Genomic DNA, 24,048 nt, shown 5'->3' with positions numbered 1-24,048 from the left:
GCTTGTTTGTAGAGAATAACAAGTGAATTCTGGATCATTGTATTGAAAATATCCTTTATTAATGCACATAAATTCAGGAGTGGGCAACTGGGAATTATTGCAAACTTTGTGGTGAAATAGTTACATTTTTAACCACCATTTTTTTATGTGTTAGAGAGACAATGTTTTTATTTTTCATTAAATGTTAAATTTGTAATGAAATCCTCAAGTTTTTTTTCTTTTTTTTAACTAGCTGGAAATTATATGGCAATAAAGTGTTTCCATAATGGCTATACATTCATAAATGTTTCCTGGAATATAATGGAAAATGCAATAACAAATGCACAAACTATAATAACATTCAGTTAAAACTATTACTATGTAGTTGGTCAACGGTTTTCCAAAACTAAAGAAGGTTTAGGACGTGACCATCCATCATTTCTTTAATGCTCTGAAAATAAAATGGTGCATGCATGAATTATGCACACTGTAGTTGTAGACCGTTTCATGAAGCATTTCTTGTGCTGCTCATCTGTATTTTTTTTGTAGGCTCCTCGTGCCAAAATGAACCAGCAGCGATCAAGACGTTTCCGGGCATCTAAGGAAGGAGCGGAGCTTGTAGAGGAAAAACAGAAAATGAGAGAAGAAGTTATTCAGAGAGGTGAGAACAACATCATTCACTCATCCAGGGATTCCCATTGATCTTTTGGGTATGTGATGGAAATTCTTGGGTTGATCAAAAGCCATAGACTGTCAAAAATATGGACAAAGCGTCTGTGACCTCACACATAGACTCTCTGAAGAACGGGTTTGAAGCTGTTTATGGGGGGTATGGGCGGCGCCATACTGGAAAATCTTGGAAAATACAAAAGTTTCAGAAAGGATACAGAGGTGGTATGATGTGTTGTGTCAGATCATGGCTGAGACGTCAAATTCACTCGGCGCAGCCCGTTATCAGCTGTCAATCAAAGTTAACCGCCCTTATTTGTCATACGTTTTATATCTAAATATGATCTAAACTAACGAGTTAGAAAAAAATTCACCCCCAGGCACGTGGAACATATTGAAGATTACAATAAAAGTCCATGGGACCAAACTGTAAACATATGAATTTATGCTGTGAAAACGGACATTATAACATGACGTCTATGGATATTTGCTCCCTTTTGGGACCGGCCTCTAGCGGATTTGAGATGTATTGCAGTTTATCGCACTTCCGGGTGGGCTTCATCTTTCAGATTAGAATGTTGCCGCTTGTCAAAAGCTATTAATTAAATTGTTAAAACACAATTCAAATAACTATGGTTTTAAAAAGAAAATGAAATGCTTACCTTAACCCCTTAACTGTCACCGTCCCGGTACCGGGACGCATAACTTTACTTTAGGGCTGCAACAACTAATCGATAAAATCGATTATAATCGATTATGAAAATCGTTGTCAACGAATGTCATTATCGATTAGTTGGTCTGATTACGTCACGGGGATTGTTTACATGCTACATGCGCTTCATGAGGCACACACGCAGTCTCTCTCCCTCGCCGCTCTACCCTGTCTCGCACGCGCCACACCGACTGTTTGAACGGAGCACATTATCTTCTGTCTCGCGCGCGCAACACGGACGGTTTGGAGCACATTATCTTCTGTCTCGCATGCGCACTCTTGATTCCGTGAGTTTGAACTAATTTGCGGGCATCAGGAAACCGCTATCAATATGCAGCATACACGAAAATTATTCACCTTTCGGCAAATTCGCCGTTTTGAAAGCAAAATAGGTGACCTACGTTAATCGTGTATACTTTATGAAGCCATACTATAGTATAATGTGAGATAGAAATGTATATTTAAGTAATTAAATTAAAGTTAACCTAAGCTTTTCCCTCCACTGCGGCTGTCATTCTCTATTCGGTGTTCAAACAGCGCTTCGCGTTCGGTTACAACAGTTAACATGATGAAACTCTTTCCAAGATGATTCAATGTTATTATTATAATTGATCCGTAGATAAAGGTCTATGGTTTCGTAATATAATGACTATCTTGCTAGACTTTTATTGCTGTAACTTAATTACTTTCTACTGAGTGTCTGTTAGATCACAACACTATAGTAGAGTCGGTGCACTATAATTGTTCTTCACGTGCACAGTAGCCTAACTGAAATTTAAAACTGTTAAAAGAAAAGGCTTAATAAACTATTGCAAAGATACTGTAATACACAGTCAGTATGTCTTTCTCTTTCCTTGGTGCTTTTAACTTTAATGCGGCGGACACTGAAGAGCTGCGCGCCACCCTGTGACTCCGTGTTGCGTCAAGGGCATCATTCAGCGCTCGCGATACTTTGTGCAGCTCTTTCATGATCATGTCATAATACTTTTGCGCAATAAAAGCTTATTAATAGCCTTTCTTGTTCTGTCCTATCTATTATATTTTGCTTCCTCACTAAACAGCTGTGCTTTACATTTAAAACAGCTGTGCATCTGATTTTTACGATGTTTTTCATGAATGTATAACAACAATACAAAGAGCAATGTGCAACGTTTTACCAGAGTTAGTGCTACACTTATTGTCTCTTATTTGTTACCCACTAAGGAATGTTTTTTTCACTAAATGTTCAGATTTTATAAAATTATTGTGCACTTGTGATATTTTTAGGCTAAGTTTTTCTGAGTTATCCACTAATCTAGTTTACAATAGCATTTTTGTCATAGGTTATGGTCATATATTTTTATTTGTTGTTTTTCTTTATAATGAAGTTGTCTGTATTAAGTAGATTGTTTAACACACAAAAGAGTGTGGTTTTTAGGGTTTTAGGGTTTTATTTAGTTATAATAAACCAAAAAATGAAATAAATTTTTTTATCCAATAATCGATTAATCGGAAAAATAATCGTCCGATTAATCGATTATCAAAATAATCGTTAGTTGCAGCCCTACTTTACTTGACTATATTTCTATTAAATCCTAATCTAATTATGACAAATTATATATTGTTGGAAAGGTCTAAGACTTCTAAATAGATATTCTACCCCTGTTTTGTGTTAAAAAGTATGTAGGAAGAGTAATTGATGAATTTATGACAAGAGTGCACCTCAAAAAATCTGCATCATAACAGGAGTTTTGACCTTTGTCACAAAAAGTTGATGAACCCACTTTTAATTATTGAAACTTCTGTTTTTATGCTAAAAGTTCATAATAAACATATAATCTAGTATTTTTCAATAAAAAAATAAAAAATGAGAGTACAATATTATCCTCTAAAAATGATAATATTTATATTTATTATCCTCTAAAACATAATATTATTTTTTATCGCCTTTTTTATTATATCACATATTTTAGTAGTTATCATAAATTAGGTATCATTTGGAAGCTTATAAACTCAGAATTCATCGTGTGAAAACTGTTTTATAATTGAAAGTTGCGTTACCATAGAAACGGTACTTATTTTATCAGGGTCCTCCCCTTTTGGGCATCATTATATTTCATAATTTATGATCAAAACCTTTTCTAATCTTGACAAAACTGATATTGTCAGAAAGGTCAGAGTCTCAATGTTCCAAATTTTGTGACAGAATTGATATTTGGACAGAAATGTATTAATTTGTTAAGGCAGAATGTATACAACTAAATTCAATGGAATTCAATGGCACCCGGTGGCTATTTTTGGTACTACGCCTAAACAAAATCTCATGGGAACTTCAATTTTTGTGATATCAACTTCAAATTTTGAACATAACTTGATAAGATGTATGGCTTTGATTTTATAGAATTTTTAGAGTAAAAAATATTGTATAAAAATATATTTTATATAACATAAAACATATATAGTACAGTATATTTAATTTACTGTAAATTTAAACTTCCATAACTTTTTCATACTTTCATTTTTTGAAGTGTTTTCACTTCAGCAATAATCTGCTGAGTGTTTTCTTTAAAACAAGACCAAACTTGGGTATATATTCCAAAGCATTCTTAAATTACAACCATTTAAGTTTGAATCGTGCATTTTAACCCCCATTCTCAAAAAGGGGGGTGACAGCTAAGGGGTTTACCTGTATGTAGTCGAGTTATCACAATACTGTAATTTCTATCTTGTATGTACCTTATACCACGGGGAAATCGGCCATATAGCCTACGCCGCCGTAATTTTACCACCGTAATTTTGTTGTAATGGCACAGGGAGGCTTTTTTTAATGTTAAACTACATTCACTAAATAAATGACAAGTAAACAGTAATAAAATAACTAATAAACAATTTGTAAACTATAACAAATGAATGCAGATTTTAAGATGGGTCTCAAATGTTAAAAGGGAGCGAGAACGTGCAGCTGGTACCAGTGTAACAATACTGCAGAAATTAAAGGGATAGTTCACCAACCCTGTAAGACTTTCGTTCATCTAGGTCCAGGAGATAACAGTGCAGCGCTTCTAGGTTGTCCATCACACGATGGCCAATAGTGAGCCTGCGTGTGACGTGCAACCCAGAATGTGTTCAACTTGGGTTAAATGAGCGCTAAAATTGAATTTGGTGTTTGTGACGCATTGATTCTGTAGTTTCTCTGCTTGATTAATGCTTCTCTTTTAGGTGGTTACCTGCCACCTGAGGAAGTTAAAGAACGTTTTGACAGTAACTGCATCACCCCTGTAAGTCTTCATACTTTTTGGATGGTTAAATGAAGTTATGTGTCATATGTACTGGCCATGTCATCCTGATTGAGTTTCATTATTGACATAGATCTACTGTTGTGTGTTTAGGGAACCGAGTTCATGGATAATTTGGCCAAATGTTTGCGATATTACATCTCAGACAGACTGACCAATGACCCTGGATGGCGTAATATCACAGTAGGCCATACGAGTACTCAAATGAACTGCAGTTAAAATGAGTTTTTATTTTGCTGTTGGATATAATCAATAAATATCTACTTTGTCCTGCAGGTTTTCTTGTCGGACGCCAGTGTTCCTGGTGAAGGAGAGCATAAAATTATGGATTTCATCAGGAGACAGAGAGGTAAAGCTGAGAACTTCAAATTGTGAAGGTTTTTTGAAATATTGCTTTGATTTGTGGTATTTGATTATTATTTGAAGCCTTTTCCATGGTGTTCTGTTTTAAATAAACAACTGTCCTACAGATGTTTTAGGATAAGCCAAATATTAAGTGTAAAATGTGGTTAACAAAGAGCTTTACTGGTCTAATGGGTCATTTTCTTTTCCAGGTCAGCCAAATCACGACCCAAACACGCATCACTGTCTCTGTGGAGCTGATGGTAAAGTTTGGTTGTTTTTTTTTTCATTAAAAAAAAGTGAATTTGACCTATCTAGTTTAGACTTTAGTGAGCAAAATTCTGAAAGTGTGTCCTTAAATACTTGTTTCCAAATGTCATTGTAATGTCGTCATGAAATAATAAATTCATCCATGCACTAACTTCCATTTCATACTGACTTTTGCAGAACATTATTATGAGAGGGGTTTATTAGTTTTAAACCCAAAACATTTTCTGACTCTATAGTATTAATGCATTTAGTGGACGAATGAGGAAACCTATACTGGATCTGATTAATCTGGATAGAAGATAGTACATTTATGTAGAACATTGTCTGCATGTTTGTTATACAAGCGTTTTGTCTTTGTACTTTCTCGATTTGTCATTATCTGAAACATTTCTAGCTATAAATGATTTTGAACTGTCTATAATAATACACTTTAAAAGAATTTAATTCAGTAAACTTAATAATTACATGTTTAATTTTCTCTTTCTTTCCCTCCTGTTTAGCTGATTTGATAATGTTGGGTTTGGCGACACATGAACCCAACTTTACCATTATAAGAGAAGAGTTTAAACCCAACCAACCCAGACCCTGCGCCCTGTGTAATCAGATGGGCCACGAGATTAAAGACTGTCAGGGTCTGGCCCGAGAAAAACGGGGCGAGGTAACGGACTCGTCCTCTCCATCCCTTTGCCCAGAACTTTACCTCAGTTTATTATGAACACAACTTATTTTGTGTCTCCTCTCTCAGCATGATGAATTTGCAGACAAAATTCCAGTATCAGAACAGGAGTTCATATTCATCCGACTGGCTGTGTTACGAGAGGTTTGTTCCAGTTGTTTATGCTTTTACACCGTCTAAATTTGTCGGATTATTAGATTTTGCTAGTTTAAGTCAATTAACGGAAGTTGCAATAGTCTTTTCTTCCCTATTCATACTTTGCACGTGACGTCAAGTACTGGCTGGCGGACAAGAAGTAAACTAGTCAAGGATTTTGCCAGGACGTTGCCAGTTTTTAGACAAAAGTTGGTGTTTCGAGGTGTAAATGACACGCCTGATAGTTGAAGTGCGATTGGTTGCACTAACCAGATGAGATTAGCAACATTCACAGTATAACGTTACACGTCTGTGCAGTGATCGTTCCATAACTCAAGATAATTTAAACATTTCTTTGAATACAATGGGTGTATGATCATGTAATTAATCGTATAATAATAATAATACGTTCACACCGCCGCCCTGAGCGGCAAAATTAATTGAACAATAAATGACTTCCGCACACTTTGACGCTATCGCCGGTGGCGGTATGATAAAACAACAACAAAAGTGTGATGGGTTGTTTTGAGGTTTGTGAGGCTAGATTATTTACCGAGGAATTATTACTGCTCGATTATCTAAAAAAAAAAAAAACCTTGTCTGCTTTACACAATTTAACTGCCTTCATGGAGTTAATCCTAGTCCATAGTTAAGCAGCTAGCTTGCTAACAGACTTGATGGCTACTAGAAAGACCTGGAACTACAGGACTGTACGTTGAAAATACCTGTTTGTTGCCCGCCAGCCATCCATGGTAGTCACGTGACTGCAAAGTATGAATCATGACGTATATCAGAGTGAAACGGCTTCTGGAACAAGAAGAAATGTGGGCGGGCCTTGATTTTGTCTGTGGGGAATTGATTGGATGGTTGTGGTTTGCGTTCGGTGGATCTAATGTGAGTGACAGGTTGCCCCGCCCTCACACCAGTAAACGCATCATCAGAGAAGAGATGTCGCTGGAAGAGGCAGGGGGAAATATTTTGATTCAAGATTAAAAGGGCACATCAATTAAAAACATGTGCACGGATAAATGTATAATAACTAATGCTATATTTATTAACACAAGTTAGCCCTCAATCGGGTCATGGGGTCTATACAACCCCAATCGACTTTTACTTAATAAAAAAAGGTTCCCTTCATCTCAGTGGGATAAGATTTTGTGACTTCATAAATTATCTATCTATACACGCACAAAAACTGGGCTTGATTCGGTTGTTCTGAAGGTATGTAAAAAAATGTTTTCACTTCAAATGTTTCAATATGACCCCACGTTGAAATGAATGGGAAATGTGGGAAAAAAAAAAACGAAATATGTATTTTCATGTGTCAAAAAAAAAAATGCGGCATAAATCAGAAAATTTTTACACAGAAATGAAGGCCTAGTACTAGAGCATAAATGCAATGTATCATAAAAAATAATATTTCATATGCAAGCTAATGGTGTAGTTGAGGAATTGTGTGGTATATGGATACAAAAGTACTTTATATCTCCAAAAACACAGCATTAATGAATAGATGAGAAGTAAACAGAAAAAGATATACTATTTGTATGATTAAAAATGTATAATTACTCAATCAATTGTTGGGGTCCTATAGCCCAGAAATCTAAACGGGAAACGAAGACCATTTGAAGGTTAAAACAAGAATTGTCAATTTTGATTTCTTGGTCACTATAAACAAGACTTTCATGCTTTTGAGGAAAATGTTTGAATGTGCAAAATTTGGATATTGTGAATTGTAAAAAATATCAAATTGGTACAAAAACAGATCATGTATATTTATGTGGACATTTTTGTATGTTTTTTTGCTCCACAGTATCTGGAGAGGGAGTTAACGATGGCCAGCCTGCCGTTCCCATTTGTCTTTGAGCGAAGCATCGATGACTGGGTGTTTTTATGTTTCTTTGTGGGAAACGACTTCTTGCCCCACTTACCGTCTCTTGAGATCAGGTACGCTCGCTGAAGCCACTTTTGTTGTTTCATTGTGCGCTGGAGTGAGTTCTGACTCTAGTTTGTCTTCAAACAGAGAGGGCGCCATCGATCGCCTGGTTGGCATCTACAAAGATGTCGTTCATAAGACCGGGGTGAGCATTTACATCTCCATATATCCCATGCTTGAAGTCAACATGAATTTGCTTTCATTTAATGTTATTTACAATGGTGTGACCATGGTTTTATGCACTATAGAAATGTTGTTTTTCCTCTCTCTCTCTCTCTATAGGGCTACTTAACAGAAAACGGCTTTGTCCATCTCGAGCGTGTAGAGCTCATTATGCAAGCCGTAGGGGTCGCCGAGGATAACATCTTCAAAAAGCGCAAAGAGGACGATGTGAGACTGCACAATAAATGTTTGCTGTCAACACTGTGCTGCAGAGAGCTTGTGACCTCTGACCCATTACACTGATTTTGATACAGAAATGTGCACTTGAACCAGCTCATCATAGGCTTTTATATCCTGCAGGAGAGTTTCAAGCGGAGAATGAAGGATAAGAAGAAACGGATGAAAGTGAGTGAAAACGTGCAATTAAAAAAAATTAGGTTTTGCAATTTCTTTTGAAATGGTAACAGCATGCATAAACCCACAGCTCCTTTGAAAGCCAGCGAGTTGAATCAATGCACAAGGTCATTTAATTCAGCTGACAGCGGCTGAATAGTTCACACTCACATTGAATGTGCATTTATATCATGCAAATAACAGGGGTGATTAGTAAGAGTGGATAATAAAGCTACATTTTTTTTTTTTATAAAACTATTTGGTAACACTTTACAGTATTGGTTAACTAACTAGGAGGAACGATATATTCTTAGAGCCTTTATTAGTCTTTGTTAATGTTAGTTCACTTTGATTTTATACATGCATTAATAAATGCTGAAGAAGTATTGTTAAATATTAATGCAGTTACCAAATGCAACCTTTTGTATGCACCAATATAACAAAACATAAATTAACATAATAGCAAGAAATATGTTGGTAGCAAAAATATGTTTACCAGCAAAATCGTAATATATAATACCAGCATAATAAATGGATATCATCATTTTTTTTAACTGTTAATTGCACTCTTCCCAGGCGCAGCAGCAGGGTCCATCGTTTGTCCCTCGGGGTCAGTTCGCCCCTCAGGCTCTGGGCGGCAGAGACAGACCCATGGCAGTGCAGAACGCCAGGCACACCGCGTATGAAATGAGGATGCAGGGCAACCAGCGCAATCAGGTCTGCCGTCACACTGCCTTTGTGATTGTCAATATGGGCTACAGCCTAACATGAGCACAGCGGTGAACACCAGTCCTTTCAGCAGCCTTGGTGCTGTAATTAGTTCTCCCTTTCATTTCATTCCGTATATAAATGTCAATTTTGATAATTATATGAAAATCAAAATACAAGATTATGTACTTAATTTCTTTTCAGGGAATGAACTAGAAAGCTTTGCAGATTGTGTACACCAAGTTCCAAGATATATATATATATATATATATAAAAATAAAACTTTTATTCAGCAAGGATCTATTAAATTTATCAGAAGTGAAAGACAAAAGGCTGCCCTTTCAAATTAATGCTATTTCTTTTCTCTTTTTTTTTATAATCCTGTAAAAAAATATCTAACTGTTTACATGCAAAAAATTAAGCTGCAAATCAGCATATTAGAATAATTTCTTAAGGATCATTTGACGCTGAATATTCAGCTTTGAATCACAGGAATGAATTCCATCTTACAATATATCCACATAGAAAACAATAATATAAAATATTTTATAATATTACTGCTCTTAACCCTTGTGCATCCTTATGGACATTTTTGTCCTTTTCAGTTTTGTTTTTTTGATCACTTTGCCTGTGTTAAAGCTAACTGCAAAAAACTTGGCACAGGTGTGTATTTTTATTGGAATTTTACTATTTCACCGTCATTTTCAAAAAAAAAATTTTTTTGCATTCGGTACAAAAAATACTCCCTCTCAGCACCTTTTGGCCAAAAATGTCCCCATTGAAACGCATTAAAACTGCCATTTTTAATCCCCGGTTCAATTAACTATAAAATTATGCAATCTTTGTAAAGAGGCTTTCATTCTGATGGCATTTTATTTTTCACTATTTTTTATCAGATGGTGTCATTTTTTTTTAAGTTTGGCCTATAAAACAAATATCGCTTTATTCCTGTTTTCTGGTTTGGCATATTATAGAGCCAACTGGATAAATTATGCAACAATATTTGTGTGGCTGTGTTGGTATGGATGTCAGAATGTGGTTAGTATGTGTGTTATAAAAAAATATGTGTGTGTGCACGCATGTGTGTGTTTGTAATACTGAGAGAGAAAAACTGCTAATTTAAATCCAATCACTGTGAGCTCCAGTGGGGTTTTGCTGGCACCCAATGGGGAAAATATGTTACTACGCCCAAACAAACTGTTACCGAAAGCTCATTTTTTGAGATATCATCCTCAAATTTGGAACACAACCTATTTAGATTTATGGCTTTGATTTTATTGCAGTTTTGAGTTCAACCTGATTTAAAAAAAATATATTTTATATAAAATATTTTTTATAAATAATTTTCATAAACTTATACCTATATAACTTTTTTTTTTTGGATTCACTTATTATTTTTTCACTTCAGCAATAATCTGCAAAGGGTCTTCTTTAAAATGATACCAAACTTAAGTCTGTGCTCCAAAGCGTCACATTTTTATGACAGTTTTTTGTCATGGACATTTTTGTCCTCTTTTTACCTATGTGTAACTTTTTTTAATTGATGCACAAGGGTTAATGTAGTTTCCTATTGGTGTAGGATTTGGGGTGTTTCGGCTATTAGATATGATTTCTTTAAGTTTTGGTCACAACTTGTTGCTTAAACAACCTTTTGTGCGACGTGTACATTATCACTTGCAGAACTCGTCTGCTGCAGTCTATTACTGCTTTTGTATTACTTCATGCTTATTTTGTCACCTTGGTTGAATGAGCTGTTTCTGTATTTTACAGGAAGCAGCTCAGTCCTTGAGAGCCATGATCAAAAATGGGAAGGCATGTTTTTTTTGTTTTGTTTTTTCGCTCCTGCTCTTTGTACAACATTATTGAAAGGCCTTTAGCTTTTGACAAACCACCTCAGAACATGACTGTCATTGATTTAGTGTATAAACAGCATCACTGTCCTTCCTCTCAGAGTGCTGCTGAAACCAGTGACGGCGCGGAGACTCGTGGCGTGAAACGTAAAGCCGATGACAGTGACAGCGAACCGGAACCAGAAGATGTCGTCAGGTAACAACACAACTCTAGGAATTCAGTTCACATTTATTGTGTAGCACTACCGTTTCAATAGTCACCTCTGATAACAAATTACTCTAAATTGTCTCCTGAAATGTACAGTTCTAAGATGATAGTCATCTAGGTGGCTAACAATATTTATACATTTTAGGCAGTCAGTTATTAAAGGAGTAGTTAACTTTAAAAAATAACTTTTGCTGATAATTTACTCACCCCCATGTCATCCAAGATGTCCACGTCTTTCTTTCTTCAGTCGAAAAGAAATTAAGGTTTTTGATGAAAACATTCCAGGATTTTTTCCATATAATGGACTTCAATGGGAACCAAACGGTTCAAGGTCCAAAAAACAGTTTCAGTGCAAACTGTTCAAAGGGCTTTAAACGATTCCAGACGATGAATAAGGGTATTATCAAGCGAAACGATTGCTCATTTAAAAAAAAAAAAAAAAATTTAAGTTTTATAAGCTCAAATGGTCGCTTGGTCGCTTGAACCGTTTGGTTCCCATTGAAGTCCATTATATGGAGAAAAATCCTGGAAAGTTTTCATCAAAAACCTAAATTTCTTTTCGACTGAAGAAAGAATGACATCTTCGATGACATGGGGGTGAGTAAATTATCAGCAAAAGTTTTTTTTTTAAAGTGAACTACTCCTTTAACGCAGTTATTACAAGTTGTATTTAGGGATGGGCCACAATGTTGAGTAGCTGTCTAATCTTTTTTTTTATTTTGGTAATGTTTTACCAAAATAAAAATGTTCACATTTCTGGGGTCCTCAGAAGCAAACGTCTATAGTGGTGAAAAGACCACAAAAGAAATAATTTCTATAGTGGTGAAAAGAAACATAAAATATAATATTTGCTCCAATAGGAAAAGAAAAAAAAAACACAATAGCGTTTCTATGACTTTACAAAAAAAGGGGAAAAATATTGGGAGATTTATTACAGTGGTAAGAAGAGAGAAAGATATCATGCAGCAGCATTTAATGCCAAAATAGTGTTAAGCCAGTGCAATTTTTGCTGTCGTGCAAGCGTTCATGCAATCACAATAAAAAGCTGTTATTTTAAATTGTAATATTTCACAATATTACTGTTACTGTAGTTTTGATCAAATAAATGCAGCCTTGGTGAGAATAATATTTTATTATTCATTAGGGAAATAGTCAATTTTTCTAGCATCCCGAGACTGGGTTTTATTGCTCTTTTGTTTTTATATTTTTCTGAATACAAGTGCGTGTCATATGTAAAGTCCTTCTAAACCTTTCCAGTTCTGGTCTGGTGAGTGTTGAACAAACTTAATTATACCAGCCTTCCTTTTTATTGACTAGTCATTACTGACACTCTTGTCTTAGAGCTGCAGAATATGTATTTGAAGTTTGCATTGATTACCTTCCGGTTTATTATTGTGAAGCTGCTTTGAAATGATCTATTTTATAATGTTCTACAGAAATAAAGGTGCCACAAACTTCACACAAATCTCAGTGCGAGTCGTGCAGGAGCCTCTCTGATGCGTGTCCGTACAGCCAGTGATTAATACAGCAAATGTTTCAGTGATGAGCTTTCCAACGCGGTCTAAATCGATTGGGTTCAATTGGTATTCATGGAGGTTTTCCACGTCCCCGGTGGGACGCTGTAGAGATTACACTAGACAGATGCAGCTCGTCCTTGATTATGTGAGCTGCATTCCCAGAGCATGTCAAAATATCCTGACCAGCGCTAAGGTGGAAAACAAGTTTCCCATCGCCCCTTAATGGAGCCCGTCAAAGTGGGAAATTCTCATAGGCGTGCATATGCATAAAAGTGAACCTGCTCAATTTGGCACAGGAGAGGCTTGTTTGGGTTTAATGAATTCAGGCCTTTCTTTGGAGAAGACTGTGAGAGGCGTGTGTGTCTGTGACGGTGTTGTAAATGTTTCACAGGTTATGGGAGGACGGCTGGAAACAGCGTTACTACAAAACCAAATTTGATGTGGATGCGACGGACGATGAGTTTCGTAAGAAAGTGGTGAAGTCGTACGTGGAGGGCCTGTGCTGGGTGCTCAGGTACTACTATCAGGTAAATCACTGTCACACACACCTAAAGCTGAAGGTTTATAGTCTTTAAACTAGTGCTGTTAAACGATTAAAAATATTTAATCGTATTAAAGGAGTAGTTCACTTTTAAAAAAAACTTTTGCTGATAATTTACTCACCCCCGTATCATCCAAATTTCTTTGTCAAAGAAATGAAGGTTTTTGATAAAAATTCCAGCATTTTTCTCCATATAATGGACTTCAATGGGAACCAAACGGTTCAAGGTCCAAAAGACAGTTTCAGTACAAACCGCGAACTGTTCAAAGGGCTTTAAGCGATTTCAGACAATGAATAAGGGTCTTATCAAACGAAATGATCGCTCATTTAATAAATAAATAACAAAGTTTAAGTTTGAGCTCAAATGCTTGCTTTGCTCTGTTCTGTGACGCACGTTCGTGACTCTCCTGTTCAAACTCGTTCATCAAAATGAATGAATCTTTTTCAGAGTCATTTGGTTCATTCAACGAACGAAACAAACAAATTGACTCGGAAAAAGATTTGTTCATTTTGATGAACGAGTTTGAACAGGAGAGCCACAAACGTGCGTCACAAAACAGAGCAAGGCGATTCGGAAAATTAGGACTAAATGACTCGGAGATCGTAAAACTAATCCATATGAATCATGAACTTTTTAAAGCTTCAAGCTTTGTAACGACACGAGAGAGTGAGTAATGACAGAATTTTAATTTTTGGGTGAACTAACAAGCTACCTATCGGTTGGTCCACAGCTCAGCTTCAGCTCCTGAAGCCTTTGTGAATATAATTTGCCGGGACATAAATAGCAACTGGACTTTTTTTGGCATATATATATATATATATATATATATATATATATATATATATATATATATATATATATATATTTTTTTTTTTTTTTTACCGATCTCTATAGAGTGCCGAAGTTACGACGTCACTCTGTAGGCCAAAACGCGGAAGTGAGTTAGCATTTTAGCATTACGGTTCCCTCGCTCTAAAGCCTATGGGATTTTTGAATGGGTTTTTGCTAAATCGCCTGAAATAAGGTCTGTGGTGAACAAAGCCTCTAAATATTTTCACATTTTGATCTATGACATAGAACACACAGTTATAACCAGATTGTGTTTTTTTTTAATCTTTATATAGGCTTCAAAATGTATACATTTTGGATTAACTTGTAAAGATTATCTTGCTAGACAAAACGTGTAAGGGTCACAACTCTTTGTTTAACACAGATCTTATTTTTTGCGATTTTTTCCAAAAGTCTATGGGGAAAATGCATTGCTTTTCGACCGATGGAACCCATGCGCCGCTAGCTTCCGGGTTGTCGTACAAAGTGACGTCATCACTTCGGCACTCTATTCCAGACTTGCTCACAATCTGCCTTGCTATCATTTTCCAAAATGTAATTTGTGTGAAAATATTAAGAAGCTTGTCACCTAGACGTTAACACAGGCCAGACATGAGACACGCCGAAGACAGATGCAGAGAAAAGAGACGTACCAGGCAGCAGGCTCACTGTTCACGAAATATTAAAAGAGAAATATAACTATTGAAGGGGGGTAAAACTTTCAATGGCGTTTTCTTTTCCTCTTACATCTGTATAAATTAGTGTTTAAAAGCGCAGCTGCTTTTTCTTACAGCAGTGCCTAAAGAAACTCCTGCGGGTCCATTAGCGCCACCTACCGTCAGAGCTAATTTGCTTTGTCTGATGTAGCATAATTTACCAACTCTAAAGTCAGACCATTGTATAATTTCAAGATTAAAGCAAACACAATCATATTGAAATCAAAAACAACTGCTCATACCACATGTGTGTAGCATTTTTGTTTGGATCATGATTACAAATTCAATGGTTGCCTCTAGTTTCAAATGTCTACAAATTATTTTTAGTTTAAGGTCAGTTTGGCATGTTCTTGAGCAAATAAACCACAAATACTGGTTTAAAGAAAAAAATGCAATCAGAATTGGCCAGTTTGCTTGTAAAAAAATCTGAATCCCCATTAAAAAATGATAATCGGTGCATGACTAATTACCCTTATTTCCTACCTTTTATTCTCTTGTGAGTTTCCACATTCTGCTTTAAAAACGATCCAGGAAATGTTACAGAATATCCTCTGCTTTATCTGTTTGTTCATCAGATGTAGGATCAAACAGCTTTGAGCTGTTTGCGCTGCTCTTTGAGCCAGTTAGTGTTATCTAGTTGAGTTTTAATGCAGGGTCTTGATCTTTAGCTTTAAATTCAGTCATTAGAGCTCCGTTCTCTTCAGTAGATCTCTGCTTGATTAGAGTCCTGTGTGCAGGGATTTGTCCGCAGTAATTGAAGCTCTATATATATATATATGCGTGGCCTGCACTCGCTCCATGTGCTCGCGGATGAGAGCCGTCCCACGGGAACCGCTGAACAGATTCGTTATGGAGTCTCGTCACTGTGTGAGATGCGTTCTTTCTGCCACACATTCACTGATTTGCACTCACACAGACACAGATGCTGCCAAATGCAAGCTGTTCAGGGGCAGATCTCCACATGGCTTTTATTTACCCATATTAGGGTGTCTATTTTTTTCATTTGAGGTGTCAAGTATAATTTCTATTGCATGGATTTCTTGCACCTTTTTGCCACTTGACAATGTCAATTCTAATGCAGGAAATTAATTGAGCGGTTGACTCTATAAAGCAGAAAGCTGCCACTGACTTCACCAAAGAGATTTCCAAATATCTCTCTCTCACAATCATATAAATCCAATTTATCCCAAAAATTTAAATGAAAAAAAAAATTGTTAGTGACTGTTTTATGACGTTTGGGTCTTTATTTATTGGGTGTGTGTGTATAAATATATATATATATATATATATATATATATATATATATATATATATATATATATATATTGGGATAATACAGTAAATTTAGAATATTTTAAAGCAAGACGTTAGTGGAGAGCTTATTTTTTTTTCTTTTTTTATGTATTGATATAAGGTAACAAACTATTATCCAGTGTTTAGAGTTCAAAGACGACCTATTAATTATTAGATAATTAAATACATTTTGAAGCATAAATATATAAAAAAAAAACCCAGTGTACTTTTTTGTCTAATGTAATAAAATAATTCATTTTGTATTATTTAAGGGAAAACACGTTATTTGAATTGTGCCCCTAAGCTTTATTTAGTGTCATATCTTCAACTTAGGAGCTCATGTGATCCTTGGGAACAAAGTGTCATGCCCTGAAAAGTGTTAATTTCTTTAAAAAATATTCTTTCTTTCTTTTTTTAGCTTTAAAGTCACAATTGTGATTGAGTATATTTTGTGTATTGATGTGTAGTAAGCTATATTATCACAATGAGCAATGTATATGTAGTACATCCAAATTATCTGCATACATAAAGTACATACTATATAGAAAATCTGCTTAAATGTGACAGACACGAAGATATTAAGCTATACGTTAATATTTTCTACAAAGCTGTTTTTGAAACTTAATAATAAACAACGTGCTGTTTACCGAATGTAACGATGCCACCGTCATGGACTTGACTCCGATGAATCATTGAAACGTTAGGTTAGAAAACATGTATTGTAATGTACGATTTTCAGAAATGAATTGATTGTAAACCTCAGTAGAAAAAAATGCCCCTCTTTATTAAATGTATTTTTCTGGTTGGTTTTGGATCATTTTTGGGGGGTGTACATTTTAAAAGCGTATCTACTTTAAAAACAAATGCGTGAGTGCGCTAGCATGTTAATGACCTGAAAGGTAATAGACATGGACTAAATCCACAAATTTTGGTGTTTCATGAGTGTGTTTGTGTGTCTTTTGTTGAAGTCCTTTGGGTTCTCTCTTAAACTGTCTGGTATAAATGCCCTCTGGAGTGTTAATTGAGCTGTAAAATTGATGGTGTATCAAGGTCTCCCATTGAAAGGGCTAATGGAAGAGGTCTTAAAAATGACTTGGGTTGAAGGTCTTTCAAAATCGAGCATTTCTGATTGAAGCAACTGAAGATGTATTTAACTTGTCTTTGTGTGGTACGACGGACCGTCTCTGAGTGTCTGGGTTTTATTTATTTGTCACAGGGTTGCGCATCCTGGAAGTGGTATTTTCCCTTTCATTATGCTCCGTTTGCCTCCGACTTCAAAGACATCAAGGGCATGTTCACCGATTTCGAGAAAGGGACCAAACCGGTAATTTGACGCATTGCATGGTCACACAAACTGTTCTGCGTGATTTGTTTTGTGATTTTTGATTTGTCCTTGTTTTCCTGATGTTGACTCGTGATTTACACAATGTCATCATAATTCTTCATCTGCAGTTCAAACCTTTGGAGCAGCTCATGGGTGTATTTCCTGCCGCCAGTGGAAACTTTCTGCCGACGACATGGAGAGCTCTGATGAGTGACCCAGTGAGTGGACCTCTGACTTACACATGAAACTGCATTCACAGTGGATTAGACTTCCATAATTTACACTGAAAAAATTAGGAGGATTTACTTATTATTTGTGAAATTTATTGGGCTGGACCCGAATATTCGAATATTCGTTGGGTGGGTTGGTATTCGATTTGAAAATTTTATTTATTTATTTGAACAGGAAAAGATTAAGAGCAAGCGGGCCTGAGTCAGTTTAAAACTGATTTTCAGCAGGTTCCTGTTCTGCAGAACAACACAACAGAACTCCAAGACCATACAATAACAAACACACAACGTATAATCATTTTTTTGTTTTTTATTTAAATTTTGCTTTTATTTAAATTTTGTTTTTGTTTATTTACATTTCGTTTTTATTTATTTAAATCTACCCTACTTTGTCAGTGAGAAGACTATACCTTATTAAAAATGCAGTGACCATTAAAAGTGCAGTGTCCATTCTCGGAGCGTATAATCCCTGTTCGCGTGAGGCGCGCCGCTTCTTTATTTAAATCTAGCCTATTTTATCAGTAATTTGTTTGTGAAAAAAATATTAGACTAACTTATTAAAAATATTGCTTAAGTTAACAGACCTGTGTGTGTTTTGCAGTGTCCGTTCTTGGTGCATAAGCTCTGCTCACGTGAGGCGCGCCGCTTCTGTAGTTTATTAAAAGTTTATTCATTCTGAACGTGTCTCGCCTGTCTATCTATATTGCACCAAATACGACACTTCACTTCCTTGTGAAGTCGTTGGATGAATGGTTCTCGAAATAATCAAAATGCAAACGGACAGACTGATGTGTAGAGATTCAGAAGCTTCGAATATTCAGTGGTGTTTACTACACTGTAAAAAAATATTGTTGATTTAACTTAATTTTAAAGCAACCAGGTTTAAAAGCAACCAGGTTACTTAATTTAAGTTCATTGAAATCGGAAAAGTGAGTTACCACTTAACTGTCACCGTCCCACAGGTGGGACGTTTGCCACTATATTTTTAAAACAATAATATCTTAGTAAATACCTTAAATAATATTGACAAACTATATATCATTTGAAAGCTTACAATCTCTAGTTTCCATATTTGGTGACTGATTTTCAAAATATATTACAGAGGAGCCATAATTTATCAATATAAAACAAGAATATTTTCATACTCATAAGGCGTGTTCAGACCTTTATTTTAAAATAACATTAAACATGAAAAATCATGAAAAAATGGTAGATACCTCAGTTTGTTTTCATGCCAAAAGTTCAAAAGATAGAATCCATTCAATTATTTTGGGAAAAAAAAGGTCTGAAAAGTTTGAAATATCAAGAATAAAATAATAAATTCACCATTTGTGACGTGGCAGCTATCTATGACTTACATGCGTGTTCTTTGTATGTGTTTCTTAGAGGTTCAATTCATATCAAAATCTGCCAAACTTCCCATGCTACTTCTGAATAGGATCTCTACTTCAGAAATTGTATGAAAATTGTGAAAATAATGGTTCATATCACTCAAAACACGAATGGAAATGCAGGCGCCCTTATATGGGCAGTAATGGAGTCTGATTGTGCCCTAGTGAAAAAGTTTGGTACTGCGCTCAAACAAAATCTTACTGAAAGCTCATTTTTTGAGATATCAACCTAAAATTTGAAACACAACTTGTTCAGATTTTTGGCTTTGATTTTTCTGTCATTTTAGAGTAGCCCAGGTTTCGAAAATATATATTTTATGTAAAATATGAATAATTAATATTTTTGCATTGTACATTTCCATAAACTCAAACCTCTATAACTTTTTTTCTGTTTCACTTTCTTAATTTATTTCACTTCTACAAAAATCTGCCAAATGTCTTCTTTAAAACAAGACCAATCATATGTCTATATTCCAAAGCATTCTTGAATTACAACCATTTAAGTTCGAAATGTGCATTTTCATGTCTATTCAAAAAAGGGGGGGTGACAGTTAACAGGTTAATACAATGAAGGAGATTGATTTAATCATTAGAAGCTCAAAATTATATGTTCTCTGAACTAAATAAGTTATTTCAATTGATTTGACAAAAGAAAAAATGTTGTGATTACTAATAATGAAAAGATTTTTTTACAGCGTACTGAAACTTTAAAAATGGTATTCGGACCAGCCCTAGAAATTTAATATCAATTTGAGTGAGTTTTATTTTATTTATTTTTTTCTAAGAATGGCAAGTAACCTGACTATCAAGTGAGACTTTTTGATTGATTTAATTTGAATAGAAAGAGGCATGGATCACCAGATTTATTCAACATATTCATTTATTTATTTAAATTCAGCTATATCTATCGTTAAATGTACGAGACAAGCAATTGGAAATTCTACTTAAAATACGATTTGAAAGTCGCCTTAATTTTTTTTTTATTCAATAATTTTACGAGATTTAAATGTCTTTTAAAAATAATTAAATAAACACGCACACTTAAAAAATAAAGAAAAAAGCCTATCCCTCCATAGTCGTGCACATTAACACCAGAGACATTTGAGAGCGTGAAAAACAATTTCTTTCTCTTTGTAACTGTCTTTATCTTTCTTTAACAGGAATCCTCAATCATTGATTTCTACCCTGATGACTTTGCCATTGATTTGAATGGGAAGAAATATGCCTGGCAGGGTCAGTGCTTAGCCTTGAGCGTCACCGTCTGAACAGAAACCATGAGTGCCGTTTTGTTTTCCGTCATTGTGATTGTGGTCTTCTCCTCGTGATAGGTGTTGCTTTGTTGCCGTTTGTGGACGAGCGGAGGTTACGCGCAGCGTTGGCACAGGTCTACCCTGAATTGACCTCAGAGGAGGGTGAGGCATATACCTTCATAGCTAATAAACAGTATATTACTGAACGTTTAGGAGAGTTCTGTCTTTAACTCTTTCCCTACCATTGAGAGAATTTTCCTCCATTTGAGGCAAAGCTTCTCCGCTTTTAACCGAAATGTACGGTTTTCTGTGTTTTCACTGTAATATGGTAGAGGGCGCTATTATGCGTCTACTTAAAGAGTACCGAATCTCAGGTGGAGAAGAATTTGAAACATACAGATGCATATCTAAAAAAAAACGTGGCATATAAATCAAAACTGCCTGAAATTTCGACACAGGACGAGGTATAGGAATGTGAAGCTTTGAGTGTGTGAACTCGATCTACTAAACATCATTGGTATTACCGTAATCCAATCCAGATGTAGTCTTAAAATGTTGCTTTTTGTTTATGAAACTTACCCACTTTCAAGTGTTGATTAAAAAAAGAATGCATGAACCTACAATAAAATGGTTTTGTTGTTTGAAAGCTGAACTCTGTCGGTCAAAAATTTGTGTGTTAGAAAATGATCAAAAACCCTGGTGGGGAAAGAGTTAAAGTGATTTATCTTTGGTGTTGTAATCTTACTGTACCGTCTGATGGTTGTTTTCAGTGAGAAGGAACAGTCTGGGAAGTGATGTCGTATTTGTTGGGAAGTCCCACCCCCTGTGTGATTTCATCCAGGAACTCTACCGTGCAGAATCTCATGAGGTACTCATGTTAACCCAAACTAATTGTCCAGCTGAAAAGTGAAAGGTTTTTGATCAATTAATCATGATTTTAGGCTGCAAACAATTAAACCAGATTGAGATCAAATGTGAAATTCTGTTTCTGCAATGTTCTCATTTAAATTCTCTCGGCCTGTAAATGTCCAATCCTCTCTCTTCAAGGCCACTGAGATCCCTGCAGAACTTTGCCATGGAATCCAAGGTATATTAGATCTAGATGAAGACCCTATTCTACCAGATAAGTAAGGAGACAACACATTTACCTTTGTTTCTTGATGATTGTGTGTTTTGCCTAGGCGTGGGGGGTCAATTCACATATGAATCAGATATACTGTTAACATTAGGGAGCAAATCAGATGTGCGTCTATAGTAGCCCTCAATTGGGTCCTGATATACGACCCCAATCAAATTTTACTTAATGTATGATAAAGTCAAAATCTTATTCCACTGAGATGAAGGGAACCTTTTTTTATTATCTATACACACACACAAAAATGGGCTTGATTCGGTTGTTCTGAAGGTATGTAAAAAAAAAAATGTTTACACTTCTGGTCTTCACGGTTAATATAACCACACATTGAAATGGATGGGAAATGTGAAAAAAACTAAATATATTTTCTTCATGTGTCAAAAAAATAATAATCTGGCATAAATCTGGAAAGTTTTTCATAGAAATGAAGGCCTAGTACTAGAGCATAAATGCAGTGTATCATAAAAAAATAACATTGCATATGCTAATGCTAAAGCTAATGGTGTAGTTGAGGAATTGTGTGGTATATAGATACAAAAGTACTTTACATCTCCCAAAACACAGCATTAATGAATAGATGAGAAGTAAACAATATTATTTGTATGATAAAATATGTATATTTTTTGTACTATTACTCAATCAATTGTTGGGGTCGTGTAGACCCCGAAGCCCAGAAGTTAAGACCATTTGAAGGTTAAAACCCTGCAGATCCTGTTGCCATCTGTTTCATTAATTATTCATCTATACAGAAAAGACTAAAAAAGGGGGGGTTTTACATTTGATTGTTTGATTTCTGTAGTATTTAAGACATTTTAAATAAAACTAGGTTGCTATACCTGAAAAACGTTGTTTTTTTTCTATAGATTTTGTCCTGTTGTTTGTTTTTTCATTTTATTAACTCGTTTTATATTTGCAAAAGTTTCTATTTTCTCTCAAGTAAGTAGATATTTTGTATGTCTCAGGGCCGCCTTGCTTTATTACAGAGGACTGCAGTTGTGTGTGTATGTGTAATGATTGCATTCAGCTTAAAAAAAGGTTTACAGTTCGTTTTTGTTTTTTTTACTAAACTGTCTAACGCAGTCAAATGAGAAAAGCAACACAAAACGGTAAACTACAATCAAATCCATGCATGCATCGAATCGAAATGAATTGAATATGACCTCTAGAATCAATTTGAATGGAATCGTGAGGGACCGAAATATTTCCACCCCTATTTTTGTCATTACCTGGACAATGTGTGTTGAGGCACTTGAGACTAAAGCTTTACAAATCCTGTGAAACAACATCCTTTTTGTTCCACTCAGACCAGTGGAGTCACCCATCCCAACACTGAGAGACATCCGCAGCAGCTGTGCTATTGGGTAACGGTTTGTTTTATACATCAACCAATTATCCACCAATGTGCATCACATAGCGTCTGATCAATATTGATTTATTGCTAGATGTTTGCATCTTTCAACCCTTCCCTTTCAGTTGCTATTTTCGTTTGGTTTGTGTATCAGTGTAGTTCTTTTAAGCCCTATCGGCTCCTCAAGGACTCGTATTTGTGCCCTTTCAGAGACACACATGACCATCTCAAAGAAGCATGGTTGTACTTTTGTAGTGTAAGGCATTGAAACCTTACCCTGCTGATATTTACTGGTTCCTCTAGAGGTCAGGCGCTGCATGAAACCCAGAGCCGTTCAACAAAAGCCTGGACTGATGCAGTTTATCTGAATGGCTCTGCAATGAGATGTTTCCACTTAAAGTTTGTGCTTAAATGATTGTTTCTGGTTGGCAGAATCAAATTCAAGGATCCGCAGTATGAAGATGGCTTTGTGTTCAAGGCTGTTATCCTACCAGGGGCAAAGTAAGTGCTGCACTATTCAATGAAATGCATAAATCTCAAGACCTATTGAATATTCGCATAAAAGTGAGTTTGAATATATTGAATGAGCTTTTTAGTGATGCAATGATGTTTGATTATTTTATATTTATGCATTACAATTTCTCTCTCCAGGATCCCTAGCAAGGTTCTGAAACCTGGTGACTTTGAACAGAGTAACCGTGGCCGATGGAGACCTCAACTGGGATTCAACCCAAACCGCCAGCAAGCCCATCTGGACCAATCCGGTTTCAGAAAGCTCAAGTAAAGAAAATCCCATAGAATCCATCAGTTTATTTGGTTGAATTCTTGCATTTAATGTGTGTGTTTTTTTTAAGTGGTATTGTTTAAAAGAAACCAAATTAGTGCAATAGTAAAACGGTCTAATTAAACATCTGGTGAATTCAGGCTTCAATGAGGAGAGATGAATTATGCATGGTGTTTAGGGGAGATCTATGCAGATGAAAGCCCACCAAAGACTTAATTTCTTAATGAAAGCTGTTTGATTGGATGGCGCAGACAGGTGTTCTTGGACTTCAAATAGTTCTGAGACACTTTTTGTTTCTCTGTCAGAATATTTGGCATTTAATGGATATTTAAATATGTCAGATCACAAGTTATCAATCTTTTCCCACCAAAGCAG

The 24,048-nt window shown here is 35.6% G+C and overlaps 1 protein-coding gene and 1 long non-coding RNA gene across 3 annotated transcripts in view; one reads left to right on the top strand and one right to left on the bottom strand.

The window, feature by feature from the left end:
• xrn2 (5'-3' exoribonuclease 2) overlaps positions 1-24,048 on the top strand; it is a 36,936-nt gene that overhangs the window by 1,345 nt on the left and 11,543 nt on the right. The window contains exons 4-27 of one of the 2 annotated variants that reach the window (XM_039674356.2): positions 529-640; positions 4,559-4,617; positions 4,729-4,818; positions 4,912-4,984; positions 5,190-5,240; positions 5,748-5,905; positions 5,993-6,067; positions 7,872-8,005; positions 8,082-8,139; positions 8,277-8,384; positions 8,517-8,561; positions 9,126-9,266; positions 11,028-11,069; positions 11,209-11,303; positions 13,224-13,359; positions 17,428-17,535; positions 17,664-17,753; positions 20,317-20,389; positions 20,485-20,568; positions 21,177-21,274; positions 21,454-21,533; positions 22,846-22,902; positions 23,322-23,390; positions 23,541-23,669. In XM_039674356.2, the coding sequence (XP_039530290.2) occupies positions 529-640; positions 4,559-4,617; positions 4,729-4,818; positions 4,912-4,984; positions 5,190-5,240; positions 5,748-5,905; positions 5,993-6,067; positions 7,872-8,005; positions 8,082-8,139; positions 8,277-8,384; positions 8,517-8,561; positions 9,126-9,266; positions 11,028-11,069; positions 11,209-11,303; positions 13,224-13,359; positions 17,428-17,535; positions 17,664-17,753; positions 20,317-20,389; positions 20,485-20,568; positions 21,177-21,274; positions 21,454-21,533; positions 22,846-22,902; positions 23,322-23,390; positions 23,541-23,669 (2,165 nt within the window). The remainder of the gene's footprint in view (positions 1-528; positions 641-4,558; positions 4,618-4,728; positions 4,819-4,911; positions 4,985-5,189; positions 5,241-5,747; positions 5,906-5,992; positions 6,068-7,871; positions 8,006-8,081; positions 8,140-8,276; positions 8,385-8,516; positions 8,562-9,125; positions 9,267-11,027; positions 11,070-11,208; positions 11,304-13,223; positions 13,360-17,427; positions 17,536-17,663; positions 17,754-20,316; positions 20,390-20,484; positions 20,569-21,176; positions 21,275-21,453; positions 21,534-22,845; positions 22,903-23,321; positions 23,391-23,540; positions 23,670-24,048) is intronic. The other variant, XM_039674357.2, reaches the window with a different exon arrangement.
• The window catches only part of LOC148976880 (uncharacterized), a 115,781-nt gene that overhangs the window by 91,457 nt on the left and 276 nt on the right, over positions 1-24,048 (bottom strand). The window lies entirely within an intron of this gene.

This window comes from Pimephales promelas, chromosome 13 (assembly GCF_988280905.1).
Source record: "Pimephales promelas chromosome 13, fPimPro1.hap1.1, whole genome shotgun sequence".
NCBI lineage: Eukaryota > Metazoa > Chordata > Actinopteri > Cypriniformes > Leuciscidae > Pimephales > Pimephales promelas.
Note: the sequence above shows the minus strand (reverse complement) of the source record. Positions and strands in the feature narration are given on the sequence as shown.